This window comes from Microcaecilia unicolor, chromosome 7, assembly GCF_901765095.1.
Source record: "Microcaecilia unicolor chromosome 7, aMicUni1.1, whole genome shotgun sequence".
NCBI classification, from domain to species: Eukaryota; Metazoa; Chordata; class Amphibia; order Gymnophiona; family Siphonopidae; genus Microcaecilia; species Microcaecilia unicolor.
Window position 1 is genome coordinate 309,820,268 of NC_044037.1, and position 16,484 is coordinate 309,836,751.

Consider the following 16,484-nt stretch of genomic DNA (forward strand, 5'->3'; position numbering starts at 1 on the left):
CTTCTCTGTGCTGCATGCTCTTCTGCTTCTCTGTGCTGTATGTTCCTGTGCTTCTCTGTGCTGCATGCTCTTATGCTTTTCTGTGCTGTATGTTCCTATGCTTCTCTGTGCTGTATACTCTTATGCTTTTCTGTGCTGTATGCTCTTCTGCTTTTCTGTGCTGTACGTTCCTATGCTTCTCTGTGCTGTATGCTCTTATGCTTCTCTGTGCTGTATGCTCTTCTGCTTCTCTCTGCTGCATGCTCTTCTGCTTCTCTGTGCTGTATGCTCTTATGCTTCTCTGTGCTGCATGCTCTTCTGCTTCTCTGTGCTGTATGCTCTTATACTTCTCTGTGCTGCATGCTCTTCTGCTTTTCTGTGCTGTATGCTCTTCTGCTTCTCTGTGCTGTATGTTCCTGTGCTTCTCTGTGCTGCATGCTCTTCTGCTTTTCTGTGCTGTACGTTCCTATGCTTCTCTGTGCTGTATGCTCTTCTGCTTTTCTGTGCTGTACATTCCTATGCTTCTCTGTGCTGTATGCTCTTCTGCTTTTCTGTGCTGTACGTTCCTATGCTTCTCTGTGCTGTATGCTCTTCTGCTTCTCTGTGCTGTATGTTCCTGTGCTTCTCTGTGCTGCATGCTCTTCTGCTTTTCTGTGCTGTACGTTCCTATGCTTCTCTGTGCTGTATGCTCTTCTGCTTTTCTGTGCTGTACATTCCTATGCTTCTCTGTGCTGTATGCTCTTCTGCTTTTCTGTGCTGTACGTTCCTATGCTTCTCTGTGCTGTATGCTCTTCTGCTTCTCTGTGCTGTATGTTCCTATGCTTCTCTGTGCTGTATACTCTTATGCTTCTCTGTGCTGTATGCTCTTCTGCTTTTCTGTGCTGTACGTTCCTATGCTTCTCTGTGCTGTATGCTCTTATGCTTCTCTGTGCTGTATGCTCTTATGCTTTTCTGTGCTGTACGTTCCTATGCTTCTCTGTGCTGTATGCTCTTCTGCTTCTCTGTGCTGTACGTTCCTATGTTTCTCTGTGCTGTATGCTCTTATGCTTTTCTGTGCTGTATGTTGCTATGCTTCTCTGTGCTGTATGCTCTTATGCTTCTCTGTGCTGTACGTTCCTATGCTTCTCTGTGCTGTATGCTCTTATGCTTCTCTGTGCTGTACGTTCCTATGCTTCTCTGTGCTGTATGCTCTTCTGCTTCTCTGTGCTGTATGCTCTTATGCTTTTCTGTGCTGTATGTTGCTATGCTTCTCTGTGCTGTATGCTCTTATGCTTCTCTGTGCTGTACGTTCCTATGCTTCTCTGTGCTGTATGCTCTTCTGCTTCTCTGTGCTGTATGCTCTTCTGCTTCTCTGTGCTGTACGTTCCTATGTTTCTCTGTGCTGTATGCTCTTATGCTTTTCTGTGCTGTATGTTGCTATGCTTCTCTGTGCTGTATGCTCTTATGCTTCTCTGTGCTGTACGTTCCTATGCTTCTCTGTGCTGTATGCTCTTCTGCTTCTCTGTGCTGTATGCTCTTATGCTTTTCTGTGCTGTATGTTGCTATGCTTCTCTGTGCTGTATGCTCTTATGCTTCTCTGTGCTGTACGTTCCTATGCTTCTCTGTGCTGTATGCTCTTCTGCTTCTCTGTGCTGTATGCTCTTATGCTTTTCTGTGCTGTATGTTGCTATGCTTCTCTGTGCTGTATGCTCTTATGCTTTTCTGTGCTGTATGCTCTTATGCTTCTCTGTGCTGTACGTTCCTATGCTTCTCTGTGCTGTATGCTCTTCTGCTTCTCTGTGCTGTATGCTCTTATGCTTTTCTGTGCTGTATGTTCCTATGCTTCTCTGTGCTGTATGCTCTTCTGCTTCTCTGTGCTGTATGCTCTTCTGCTTTTCTGTGCTGTACGTTCCTATGCTTCTCTGTGCTGTATGCTGTTATGCTTCTCTGTGCTGTATGCTCTTCTGCTTTTCTGTGCTGTACGTTCCTATGCTTCTCTGTGCTGTATGCTCTTCTGCTTCTCTGTGCTGTACGTTCCTATGTTTCTCTGTGCTGTATGCTCTTATGCTTTTCTGTGCTGTATGCTCTTATGCTTCTCTGTGCTGTACGTTCCTATGCTTCTCTGTGCTGTATGCTCTTCTGCTTCTCTGTGCTGTATGCTCTTATGCTTTTCTGTGCTGTATGTTGCTATGCTTCTCTGTGCCTACATACAGTTCACTCAGTGCCACCTTTTCTTCTCTGTGTTAAGGCAGCGGACTCCAGAGATTCACTCGCTATGGCCCTGTACACCCAGTGCTTCTCTTGGCTCCTTGCTAAGATTAATGCCAAGATCAGAGGAAAGGAGGACTTCCAGTCCATTGGCATCCTGGACATCTTTGGATTTGAGAATTTTCAGGTAAGGAGTTTTGTGCGATTATACAAATGCAATTCTGATTAAATAATCGACAATTAACTTGTATGACCACTAGAAAAATTTCTAGTAGGCATGGAGGAGCATTTTTGAAAGGATATCCACATCAGAATAGAGATGTCCAGCTCATAGTGTCCAAAACGGACGTCTATCTCACATGTATTTTCCAACAACAAGTACATGAGATGGATGAACATCCATTTTACAAACTGGAATGTCCAACATATGAATGGCAAAAAAGCAGGCACTTGGTCATCTTTCTGCCCTGTGGAGCAGAGGGACAGCCTAGTGCCTGAGCAGTGGACAGGATGCTAGGAATTGTAAGGAATGGGATTCAAAATAAGACCAAGATTATTATAATGCCTGTCTATCACTCCATGGTGCGACCTTACCTTAAATATTCTGTTCAATTGTGGTCGCCGCATCTCAAAAAAGATATAGCGGAATTAGAAAAGGTTCAAAGAAGAGTGATGAAAATGATAAAGGGGATAGAACTCCTCTCGTATGAGGAAAGGCTAAAGAGGTTAGGGCTCTTCAGCTTGGAAAAGAGACAGCTGAGGGGGGGGGGGGGGGGGATATGATACAGATCTACAAAATTCTGAGTGGTGTAGAACGAGTAGAAATGAATCAATTTTTTACTCTTTCAAAAAAATATAAAGACTAGGGGGCACTCAGTGAAATTACATGGAAATATTTTTAAAAACAATAAGAGGAAATATTTTTTCACTCAATGAATAGTTAAGCTCTGGAAGTTGCCGCCGGAGAGTTAGCGTATCTGGGTTTAAAAAAGGATTGGATAAGTTCCTGGAGGAAATGTCCGTAGCCTGTAATTGAGATGGACGTGGGGAAGCCACTGCTTGTGCTGGGATTGGTGCTACCACTTGGGTTTCTGCCAGGTACTTGTGACCTGGATTCACCACTGTTGGAAACAGGATACTGGACTAGATGGACCATTTATCTGACCCAGTATGGCTATTCTTATGTTCTTAAAAGTCGTGAACTAAATCAAAGAAAGAAACGGCAGAATAAAAAGGATAAGCACATAGAATTTCTAAGGGAGAGGAAAGGATGGGCAGACTGGGTAAGACATACGGGCCCCGATATTCAGACCACAGGAGATAGCCGGACTGTCTCCCGTGATCCAAGCTGAACCTGGATATTTAATTCTGAGCCATTTCCGGTTTAACTTTGGCCAATTTCACCTTAACCGGCAAAGCCAATTTTTAGCGTTGGCTGGTTAAATTGGAGCCAGCCAAATTTATTCCACTTATTGTGGCAGCCAAATATAACCATCTATATTTAACCCACTAGCTAGCGATATTCAATCTGGCGCTGAATATCGTCAGATGACCAGTTAGGTACCGTTTCAATGGTCATTTCCCTTTAAATATTTGTTCTTCATTTTCTACATTTGTTTCTCCAGCTGGGAAATTGTTTTTAAGCTTGGGGAAAGGTAGACTTGGAATTAAATAGGTAACCTCTGGAACTTTATTTTAACTTACTCTGTTCACTTAGCAAAGGAGTTTAAGGAATAGTTTTTCTTATCATATAAAGTCTGTTACAGTTCCATAGGCTAACCTTTAAGGGGGCTATTTTACAGTTACTATAGTATCAGTATAAAGCACATCTAATAGGCACAGGAAGCCATAGCGGAGTGATTGATTGAATTAATTCATTGCTTCTGCTTCAGTTTTCACCGAGAAAGAAGTGGGACAGATATTAGTGGCAGAAATGGTATTCAGTACTGATGAATCAAAGAAACAGAAAACAATCTCTCTAAACCTGGAAGGTGTATAGGACAATTTGACAAATTGAAAAGTAGCAAATCACCTGGACCAGACGATATACATCCCAGAGTACTGATAGAATTGAAAAAAAAAATGAACTTGAACAGCTATTGTTAGTAATATATAATTTATCTTTGAAATCAAGGCATGGTACCAGAAGATTGCAGGGTGGCCATTGTAATGCCAATTTTTTAAAACGTTCCCAGAAGTGATCCAGGAAATTATAGACCGGTGATCCTGATGTCAGTGCCGGGCAAAATGATAGAGACCATTATAAAGAACGAAAATTATAGAGCATTTACATTTGGCTTTGTCTCATTAGTCTTACTAATCTACTTCATTTCTTTGAAGGGGTGAACAAACATGTGGATAAAGGTGAGCTGGTTGATATTGTGTATCTGGATTTTCAAAAGGCATTTGACAAAGTACCTTATGAAAGACTCCAGTGGAAATTGGAGAGTCTTGGGATAGGAGGTAGTGTTCTATTGTGGATTAAAAACTGGTTAAAAGATAGAAAACAGAGAGTAGGATTAAATGGTCAGTATTCTCAATGGAGAAGGGTTGATAATGGGGTTCCCCAGGGGTCTGTGTGCTGGGGTCATTGCATTTTATCATATTTATAAATCATCTAGAGACGGGAGTAACTAGTGAGGTCATTAAATTTGCTGACGACACAAAGTTATTCAAAGCTGTTAAGTCGCAAGAGGATTGTGAAAAATTACAAGAGGATTGTGAAAAATTACAAGAGGACCATACGAGACTGGGAGACTGGGCATCCAAATGGCAGATGACGTTTAATGTGAGCTGGTGCAAAGTGATGCATGTGGGAAAGAGGAACCTGAATTATAGCTACATCATGCAAGGTTCCACGTTAAGAGTAATCACACAGGAGGATTTAGGTGTCCCAGGGCTTGGTGATGTCGCTTTTACTGTATTCCATTTGTATGTTTATCTGTATTCCTCGTCATATGTTTTTCAATCATGTAGGTGAATCGTTTTGAACAGTTTAATATTAATTATGCAAATGAGAAGCTGCAGGAATACTTCAATAAACATACGTTCTCCTTGGAGCAGCTGGAGTACAACAGGTAGGAAACAAGTCAAGGCCGCTGCATTGTGACTGATCTTAGTATCAATTGCTATGTATTAATCACAGCCCCTCCCCCTCCCTTATGTTGTGATGGACACACAGTTCCCTCAGCACCAAAGAGCAGATGCTTACATGCTCGAACCCAGCGGGTTGAATTAGCATTGAGGTTTTTGATGCTCTATAGCTTACCATTTTCTCAAACATACTTTTGAGATGAAAATATTTGCAGGCTGGAAGTTTGAGTTATTGCTATTATCTGGTTGCATTTCTCTTGCACTTTCCTGTATTTCCAATAATGTAATTAAGTTCACTTGAGCATCAGATCATTTTGAAAGGCATACTAGGTTGTTGATGAAGTATAAGGGCCTGTTTAAGTAATCTTATATACAGGGGTGTGCTGGTAAATTTTTAACAGGCTCTTTCTCCGGACGTAGCCAGCTCTGCAGTTGGAAGGGTCAGGGCTGGCCGGGGGTGGGGGAGCAACACTTGCCTCTCTCTGCTCCCTCCCTTTGTGCGGGCACGCTAGGCACACCTTTGCTGGCAGCCAATAAATGGACTGTCACCACTCCCAACCTCTTGCTCTGAGCAGCTTCTCTCACAAGCTGGAGAAGTCCCAGCCTGCTGCCCAGAGCTGGAAACAAGGAGCGTGGAGCAGCAGTAGTCTATTTACTTGGCTGGCGGGGCTCAGCATCCCCACCAGCAAAATAAAAGATAATTCAGCAGGGGGCCCAAGCCCACATTTTGGGAGCCAGTTGTTAAAGTAGCCATGGAGGGCCCTACTTTAACAACTGGCTCCCAAAATTCTTAAAAACTTAACAACCAGCTCTGCTGTTTCCCCAGAGCAAGTGGCAAAACAACCTACAGCCAGCCTAAAGCTGCCATTTTCCTGCAGGTGCTGTCGGTTCTCCCGTGCCTGTCCTCTCGGATGTCAACTTCCTGTTCTTGGGAAGGGGGCCAGCAGAGCCGACAGTATGTGCAGGAAATCAGTGGCCCCGCACTGGGCATAGCTTATTTTGCTATTTGTTCTGGAGAAAACAGCAACAGAAGGGGCAGGAGGGTGGGGGGGGGGGGGGGGGGGGGAATAAGGCAGGATGGAAGTGGGGAGAGAAAGAGGGGAAATGCTGGATTAAAAGAACGGGGAAAGAGAGGGAAGACACTGGACGCAGGGATGGGGAAAGAAAGAGGGAAAATACTGGACAGAAAGATAGGGAGAGAGAAGGTAAAAGGTGGATGGAAGGGGAGAAGTGTTAGTGGGAGACTGCTGGTAATCATTTCTGTAGCGCTACAGCGATGTACACTTTATATGCAAGTACTTTCTCTGTCCCTAGTGGGCTCAGAATCTAAGCTTTTGTACCTGGGGTAGTGGAGGGTTAAGTGACTTGCTTAGGGTCACAAGGGAGCTGCAGTGGGAATTGAACCCAGGTCACCAGGATCAAACCCACCGCACTAACCAGCCAAGGTGAGGAAAAGTAGATGGAAAGCTGTAGGCAGACACAGTAAAAAGAGGGAATTTGAAGACTGTGTAGCAAGAATGAATTAAATCTGGACAGAGAGGCAGAAATATAAATTGAAGAAAGCTGAAAGGAAAAAGAAATAGAGAGAAAAATGACAAGATGGAGGAAAGCAGAAAACAGAATTTGAGCCAACACAATTAGAAAAATAAAATGACCAGATGACAAAGGTAGAAAAAGTCATTTTATTTTCTATTTCGTGATTAGATTATTTCTGTTTTTGAATGCCCATTTCAAAATATCTTCTGTCGGAGCTCAGGGATACTCAGTTGAAATTTGTTTGACTTAGAGCAGGGGCGTAGCTGGGTCCGGGTGACCTCGGGCCCACCCAGCAGCGGATGCACCTTCAGCACTGGCGTCGAAGGAACAGGCTGGGCTTCCTCAGTCCTGCATTGCTCTATCCAATGGGTCCCGGGCAGCAGCAGTGGCAATTCCTATACGCTGCCTGTCGCTAACCCAGAAGCCCACCCTTTGGCAGATGAGGAAATTGCAGGGGAGGCAGGGAAGGGATCAGGAAGGGGGCCCCTCCTTTTTCTGACCTGGGACCTAGCACATCTAACACCGGTTCTGACCCTTGCTGAATAGCTGGTAGAGATCCCAAGTCTCCCTCACTGAGGACCTCCTCCAAAAACGGCCAGAATTCTCTTCTACCAAGCTCTGCAGTCGGCGACAGAATCCTTGAGCCAGCCACAACTAAGCATGTATGGGGTGCTGGCATCAGTGGCTTAGGGATGTTACTGTTGCCTGCCAAGCTTGGTAAAAGGGAGTTCTGCCCAACTTCAGAGAAAGTCTTCAGCTGACAGAACTTGGCGATCCTCATTAGCTAAAATATTTATATTTTGAGGTGGGGGTAGGGCGAGGCAGAGAATTTTGTGTCCACCCAAAATTGACTGTCTTGTTACGCCACCGACTTAGAGTACTTGACTCGAAGAAGTTGAGAAACATTGCTATATAGGGCCAAAAACCTTGATTGAAAAGGACCAACCAACCTCCTATTGGCCTTAAACTCAAATAAGGCTCCTTTTACTAAGCTGCAGTAAGAAATGCCCAGATGCGGGTCAGTCCCACACGTAAGTACATAAGTACATAAGTAGTGCCATACTGGGAAAGACCAAAGGTCCATCTAGCCCAGCATCCTTTTTTCCTCAGCTGTGAAAAAGAGCTATTTTTCCATTTTTTCATTACATGGCCATTCACTAATGTCATCATTAGGATGTGGCCATTTACAAAAATTAGCACAAAGAGCATTTAGCCTATTAACAGTGCGCTATTAACAAGTCAGGACTAGGGAGCATGGAATAAAGCTACTAAGTAGTAAATTTAAAACAAATCGGACAAATAATTCTTCATTCAACATGTAAGTAAACTCTGGAATTCGTTGCCAGAGAATGTGGTAAAAGCAGTTAGCTTAGCAGGGTTTTAAAATAAAAAGGTTTGGCTACTTTCTTAAAAGAACAGTCCATAACCCATTATTAAAATGCACTTGGGGAAAATCCACTGCTTTATTTCTAGGATAAGCAGCATAAAATGTTTTGTACTTTTTTGGGATCTTGCCAGGAATTTGTGACCTGGATTGGCCACTGTTGGAAACAGGATGCTGGGCTTGATGGACCTTTGGTCTGTCCCAGAATGGCAATGCTTATGTTCTTAGGGCTCAATGCACAAAAGTCCCTGTAAAGCACCGATCGCTATTTCCACCTCAGTATAAATTACTGAGGTGGAATTAGCGAGGGAATGCCAAAAAAAAAATCACATGCAAATGAGCTGCTTGCAAAAACAGTGAGCAGCTCGGCAAATCACTAAGCTGCACATATGCAGAACAACCAGTCGCTAAGCCTGGCTGCTCTGTGCATTCTGAGCTAGCATATGCTACCCACAGCTTTCATGCACTCAATGGCGTGATGTGTAGCAACGTCGTCTCTGCTCTCTTTGGCGACCCAAGACACCCCGTTCTGTGCCGACCGGCTGTCTTCTTTCTTTTTTGGGTGGGTGGGGGGAGTCAACTTGAAAGGTTGCAGCATGTCATTCGGAAGCACGGAACAGTGGTGGAGGGTGGTAGGATCTTATCCTGGAGGTGATGAGGGGGGCGAGCAATCTCGAGCCCAGACACGGAGGGAGGAAGTCAGCCTTCCGCCTTGTAGTCCCAAAGAGCACTTGTTGTTTTCGGGACTCGGCAAGAGCATGCAGGCCTGGCAGCTGGTTTCTCAGCAGCATGCTTTCCCCCTGCCACAATCACCCTTGGCTGCAGGCACCCAGAAACAATAGGAAACCCTACACTGACAACATTGGTGCCTTCCCAAGGATTAGCTACAGCCTTTCATCAAGATTCTCTGCATTCCAAGGAAGAAGAGAACAGGCAACAACACAGCGACAGCTCCTGACCTCCCGTAACAAGTACCTCCTAAAAGGAAGGAGCTCCTTCTGTGCATCGCTTGGAACGCACATTTGAATGCTAAACAGCTCATTAAAATATATTAGCATAGGATTCCCATTGTCTGCTGCCCCGCACGGTAAAAACCTGCTGAACCAGTCAAAAAAGCACATTGCTGGCCCGGTACATTTTGTGCATCAGGCCCTTCTTTCTTTCTGTCAGGGTATTAGGATACATATCCATATTTTAAAACACCTACCAGGAAGCTGACCGTATTCAATACAAACTTTAGTGTAACCCGGGTCTCACCCGTGCGCTAGCTGGAGCCCTGGCCCATAAAACAGAGTTCAGTTCAGTTCCACATTCAGGGCCACTCACCTCTCATCCATTCCAGTTTGCCTGCAGTCGAGCTTGGGAGTGCGTATATGGTCCGGAATTGGGATCCGAGGTTTGGAAAGCACTCGTACCCTCGTGCTCAAAGATACACTGTAGTCTCAGCTTATGCAAACTCTTCCAACTGCAACAGGCAGTACTTTAAAGCTTTATTAAGCAGTCCAAACAGCATATAAACTCCAACTTGGATCCAATCCTTCTGGTGTTTCTCAGGGGAGCTCCTATACCATCTGTCCATGCCTATCCTGCAAGGCAGAGCTATTCTCAGTAGCTGTTTCTCCTCCTCACAGCACTAATTCCATCTCTGTAGCCTCAGACCCTTCCAGTGGTGACCCCTCTCTAGATCCACCCTGGTCTCAGGACTGAGCTCTCGCTGGCTCCAATCCCCTGTACTGGATCTCTCCTCTGCCCACCCGTAGCACACACAGGATCTCATTTTCAAAGCACTTAGACTTAAAAAGTTCCATAGTAACTCACACACCTCACACCTGACAGTAGCCTGGTTGCCACAACCCTCCTTTACAGCCAGTGATCAGACTCCTCACTTAGGATTCCCCTTTTCTCCTCCTGGTCTCTTTGCAGGGGACCATCAGACAACCAACCAACCCCCCCCCCCCCCTTAAAAAAAGCATAACTCTAGCTTTATATCCTCCCCTGTCACTCTTCAGTACCAGGGCACTATTTCTCTGCATTGTATTTCAAAACCACCCCCATGGGCTGGGCTTCCTCCTATCCAGGGATATCCTACCAGTCCAGCCCTCTGGCATGGACCTCCCTCTCCCCAGGGCTCTGGAAAAAAAAATCTATCACTCTAGTAATACCCGTTCCATGGGGAATTACACTACTTATCACTTACTGATTCAACGTGTCTTGAATATAGTTGAATTTACTAGTTTACTTGCTGATTCGTGGGCATTTCTCTGCTGCTCATTCATATTAATACTGAGCTTATCCCCTTCCATCCATAACCTGTAACTTTCATCTGGAGCCAATGCTTAAAAAACATTGAAAATCAGTAGCAAACAGTGTGCATTGCACTTCAAATGATCTCAAGACCTCTGTAAGAGAGCATAAATCTAGATTAAAGATTATTAGAGAAAATGCATAAGTACATAAGTAATGCCATACTGGGAAAAGACCAAAGGTCCATCGAGCCCAGCATCCTGTCCCCGACAGCGGCCAATCCAATGCAGGCCCCTGTGGGGGGATGAATGGAAATTATTTCAGTAAAGATGGGATTTTAAGGGGTAGATTGTGGATATGCAGTTGGGGTTGGTCTTGGGGGGGTAGTTCATGTGCTGTGCAGGTTGAGGGGTTCTGGAATTTGGATTTATACTTTTAACCTTCCCATCAAAGCGAGAATCACCTTCAAATTATGTACCTTTATCTTTCAAATACTAAATGGCACAGCTCCAGAATATATGGTACCGTTATTAAACTTACCTCAAAGAAACACTAAATATGAGGCAAGAAACCATCTCAGACTACACCTCCCAAATTGCAAAAAAGTGACCTACAAAACTGTCCACTCTGCAGACTTCACTTACCTAGAACTCCTTCCAACCCAAAATAAGAAATATACAGGAATATACTAGAATCCACAAAATCCTCAAATCGTTCCTATTCAAACAAACCCTCTCAAATAACAACCATATCTCAAACAATTATTACCTAAATTGTTTATTACCCTATTTACCATTAACCTCTTTATTTCATGTACAATTTCTCATTCATAATAGATTTTTTAAATGTTAAAACATCCATAGCTAACCCATTACGTTTACGATACTGTATTGTAAAATTGGATTCTTACAACAAATGACTTTCTTATGCATTATTCTTTGTTATGTATCCTCTACTGTTTATTGTAAGCCACACTGAACTCAAACTTGTTTGGGATAATGTGGGATATAAATGTCACAAATAAATAAATAAATAAATATTCTTGAAGATTCACTTACCACCTTGTTCCACCTACTGATTCCTCCTTGGATTGCATATTTTTCTTTACTAGGGAGGGAATAAAGTGGGAAGCCATAGACTGGATGGATAATGCCGAGTGCCTGGATCTTATTGAAAAGGTATCGATTCCCATTTGATCTTATCTGAGGATAGAACTTTATTCTGCAGGCAAATTCTGATGCTCAGGGTTGAAATCTTAAATTAAATACAATCCATTTGCAATGGTTTTATGGACAGTTCCTCCCTCTCACCTTTTTCTCTTACTCTCTGGGATACAGAAGTTGGGTTTACTGGCGCTCATTAATGAGGAAAGCCGATTCCCGAATGGCACAAACCAGACCCTCTTGGAAAAGCTTCACAAGCAGCACAGTGTAAGTAAACCAGAGATGCAAAGATGGATGAAATCAAAGACTTAGCAGCTAACATTCAGACTTCAGGAGGGGCACTGTACTTGGGTGGTGGGGGTTGGCAGGGGACACTGTACTTGGGGAGGGGGCAAGGGTTGGGCAGGGGACACTGTACTGAGGGAGCCAGAGGCTGGGAGGGGATGCTGTTACTGGTCAGGACGGAAGGCTGTACTTGAGGGGGACCCAGAATTGGGAGTGGAGGGGATTTTGCTGACCTGGATATTCAGTGTTAGTGCCGAGACATATCCTATGATTGATTATCTGGGTTTCATTTAGCCAGCGACGGTCAGCACTTCAAAACTGGCTGACCACTGCCAGCTGAATATTGACTGGCTACGTTCTACAAAAGAGAACTCTTCACGTGGTGTGGACATATACAAAATTTCAAAACAAACAACAAATTCCACAAAATACAAAATGGCTCTGTACTAAGGGGAAAAGCCTCAAAGAGCTCAGAGACCAAAATTTGATCTCAAGGAGCTTAAATGGACCAAAATGGTCCTCTCTTCATCATAGGCAAAAAAAACCCAGTGCCACAGATCTAAATAACTTTCATTGTCTGTGGTAGCTATGCTCTATGCTGAATATGCACGATATTTTTTTGGTTTTATTTTTTTGCAAATACAAAAACAGTTTGTTATCTGTGCGTAGAACACTACTGGAGCTTAACACGCTATAACACTATTTCACTTATCTTAATAGAATAGTGTTTGCTCAGGGCAGCAAGTGGAGGAGGACCGCACAGCGGAGAGCAGTATCCAGCAAACACTATTCTATTAAGTTAAGTGAAATAGTGTTATAACGTGTTAAGCTCCAGTAGTGTTCTACGCACGGATAACAGACTGTTTTTGTATTAGTAAAAAAGTAAAAAAAAAAAATATCGTGCATATTCAGCATTGAGCATAGCTACCACAGACAATGAAAGTTATTTAGATCTGTGGCACTGGGTTTTTTTTTGCCTATGATGAAGACAGGACCATTTTGGTCCATTTAAGCTCCTTGAGATCAAATTTTGGTCTCGGAGCTCTTTGAGGCTTTTCCCCGTAGTACAAAGCCATTTTGTATTTTGTGGAATTTGTTGTTTGTTTTGAAATTTTGTATACGTTCTACAAAATACAGAAAAGGTTCCTACTGGGTTCAAGTCCTGCTTCTCCCACCGATGCTCCTTGTGACCATCATAAGTCGCATCACACTCCATTGTGTCAGGTACCAGCTAGACTGTAAGCCTTCTGGGGCACAAATCTACCAAGTCTCTGAATTTGTTTGGTTATCTGCTGGCAGGATTGTTATAAAACTTTTAGATTGGGGAGTGAACTTTACTGTTTATTATTTCACATTTTTTTCTGATGCTTTTTCTTTATATTTAATTGTAAACTGCTTTATTCTGTTACAGTTTAAGTGATCTGTCAAATTTAATAAACTGTAACCATATAATTAAATCCAATCTAACCAATGCACATCTAATTATATCATTAGGAAATGTTGTTTATGTATTATGGGGTAGATTTTCAAAGGCTTGGTCAGAATCTGAAGCCACCAATGTGGATTTTCAGCCGTATAACTTTACACATTACTTTTATCAAGGGGCATAACTTAAGTCCACAGAGACACTACATGCAAGAACATATGATGTGTCATCCTTGGTCAGACCAAAGGTCTATTGAATCTAGCAGCCCTTCTCGGATCGTGGCCAATCAGGGTCATAAGAACTAGCAAGATCCCAAGAAATACATCTGTTTCTCACTGTTCATACCAAGACAAGTGATATCTTTCCCAGGACTACTTGGCTAATAATGGTTTATGAACTTTCCTTCCAAGAACTGATCTAAAGCTTTTGTAAACCAGTCAAGTGCTTTCACCCATCATGTGGAAACAAATTCCACAGCTTAATTGCATGTTGACTGAAAAATGATTTCTCAGATGTGTTTGCCATGTGCTACCTTTAAATGTAATGAGTGTCTCATCATCTTCACATCATTTGAAAGGTTAAACAATTGTCCTCCATCTTCTCTCAAACTGTCTTAAAGGCAGATGGAAATTTTTAATAGCCTTATTCCTTCAAGGAAAAATTGTCATGTATACAAACTATCTTTTCTGGTGCTACCTGATCTATAGAGTCAGACAAGGACAAATTCCACAAGTCAACCATATCATCAACAGACAGCAGATGAATAATCTGAATTGTGGTTACAGGATGCTAGGGTCCACCACAGGAGTTGGCACTCAAGAAAAGGATCTAGGTATCATCATAAGGACACAAGAATAGCCATACTGGGTCAGACCAATGGTCCATCTATCCTGCTTCCAGACTGGTAGCTGGAACACCTGTCGCAAGGTAGCAAAAGATTTCAGTTTTCCTTCTTCTGTAACTGCCTGAGCAAGGTACACGAGACCATGTCAGGTCCATGTTGTAAAGACACTACTGCCGTGTCTGAGGGGGAAAAGTTAGGTTATCACAAAAACTTCCTTGAGGAAGTTTACAGGACGTATGCAAAATGTGGTTGGAGTGTACCCCTGGAAGTAGTTTTGTTTCCAAAGAGTTGAGAAAAAAATATTCTGTTCTCCGATACCAATCATTGATGTGGCACATGCTGCTGGCCACCATAGGCCTTGGGAGTCTGTATCAGGGCCAGTGGCATGCAAAGCTTTTTCTCTAATCATAGGTAGTTCTGTAAGAGCCACATCAATTGTCGCTCTTCCCTACATCTGAGAAACAGAGGCAGCACTTGAAAAGTGTAGAGCCAGCGGGGTGCCAAAATCATATTAAACAAGTGGATGTGGCCCCACGAAAATAGGGGAAAGGCTTCCAGAGACGCAACTTCAGCCTAGTATCGTCCAACAAATGAATGACATTAGTGTGATATAGTTAAGTCCCCAGGGACCCAAACCCCTAAATACTACACCTGAGAATCCTCCCAGGTGAGAGGAAAGGGCCCAACTCAGTCCCATCACAGCTGCAAAGGAAGAGGCAAAGCCTTGGAATTTGTATAGTTGAGCGAAAAGCCCCCAAAACTTCCAAAGTGGCCTATTGCATCCAGCAGAGTAGAGAGGGCCTGTTGCGGGTGCATTAAAAACACCATAATGTTGTCTGTGTAAACCAGTGCTTTAAGGTCCATCAGTCCCAGCATCCTGTTTCCAACAGTGGCCAATCCAGGTCACAAGTACCTGGCAAGATCCCAGAGAATGTGATTAAAGCTGGCAAGCCTCTTAAGACTTGTTAACTATACAGTCTCAATATCTTGAAGTATAACCGTGGCACACCAGCACACACCTGAAGTCTCTATATTTTCTGAAATTTCCTTTATTGAATAAATATAGATGATTTACTCACAGTCAGATGTTCCAAAGTGTTGCCCCAGGGCACAGAGACTCCATAATTCTGAGAGCTGTATCAGTTGTTGGAAATAGAAATCTGGAGAAAGGCAGCTTTATTGCAGAGGTGGGTGGGAAAATAGTTGAACAGGTAGAAGTAGCTCAGAGCTGGGTGGCTGGAAGGTGCAGTGGCGTTCCTGGGGGGGCTAGCACCTGGGGCAGATCGCCGATGCGCCCCGCCCCCCGGGTGCAGCGCACCCCCCCGATGCAGCGCGGACCCCCCCCGCCGGGTGCACGCCTGTCCTCCGTTGTTCCATGCTTCTTCTCTGCCCCAGAACAGGAAGTAACCTGTTCCGGGACAGAGAAGAAGCATGGAACAACGGAGGACAGGCACACGCGGCACCCCCCCCCCCAGCGGCGTGCACCCGGACCGCACCCCCCCCTAGGAACGCCACTGGGAAGGTGCAATATCTTATCAGGAAGATACGTTGCAAGGTAAAAAACAGTTCATTCCAGGGAGTTTAACAGGACAAGTGCTGTCTGAAGCAAGATGGAGAATGTCTCATGGAGAAAGAGAGAGAGAGAGGCCAAGAAGGCTCACAGAGGCCCAGGGAGGAGGAGGTAAAGACACCAATTGGGACAGAGCGTGCCATCAGGTAGCAAGGGTGGTCCTAGAGGACAGCCCTTGATTGGAGGGAAAGGTTATAACCTGGCTGACCTCTCAGGATAGAGATAGTAAGAATGACCAGGAAATGATAGCAGGTAGACAAAGGAGCCAAGCTTGGCTGAGAAAGAGAAGAGGTCCAGGCGGCAGCAGCACAAACCAATAGTAACAGTTCTTATACAGACAGGCAGGTGTGGCTGCATTACCTGTGAGACTACATTACACACAATGCATTGCTCACATATCTTTGCAGTGAGGACTGCAGCAGTAAAAATCCTTACAAGTGAGAATAACAATAAATGCACTAAACACATTTTAGGGTCACACTATAAACTGGTGCAAGGCTGTCGGAGGACAGAACAAAAGCAGTAAGCTTAGCAGGGTATAAAATAGATTTGGATAATTTCCTAAAAGTCCATAAGCCATTATTAAGATGGACTTGAGAGAATCCACTGCTTATTTCTAGGATAAGCAGCATAAAATGTATTGTACTATTTTTGGGATCTTGCCAGGTACTTGTGACCTGGATTGGCCATTGTTGGAAACAGGATGCTGGGCTTGATGGACCTTTGGTCTGTCCCAGTATGGCAACACTTATGTACTTGGGATTCTGAATGGA

General features: G+C 43.8%; 1 protein-coding gene across 1 annotated transcript in view; it reads left to right on the top strand.

Annotated features, from left to right (window-relative positions):
* The window catches only part of LOC115475155 (unconventional myosin-X-like), a 290,858-nt gene that overhangs the window by 36,951 nt on the left and 237,423 nt on the right, over positions 1-16,484 (top strand). The window contains exons 10-13 of the mRNA XM_030210896.1: positions 2,211-2,353; positions 5,143-5,243; positions 11,535-11,601; positions 11,761-11,853. Coding sequence (XP_030066756.1) covers positions 2,211-2,353; positions 5,143-5,243; positions 11,535-11,601; positions 11,761-11,853 — 404 coding nt within the window. The remainder of the gene's footprint in view (positions 1-2,210; positions 2,354-5,142; positions 5,244-11,534; positions 11,602-11,760; positions 11,854-16,484) is intronic.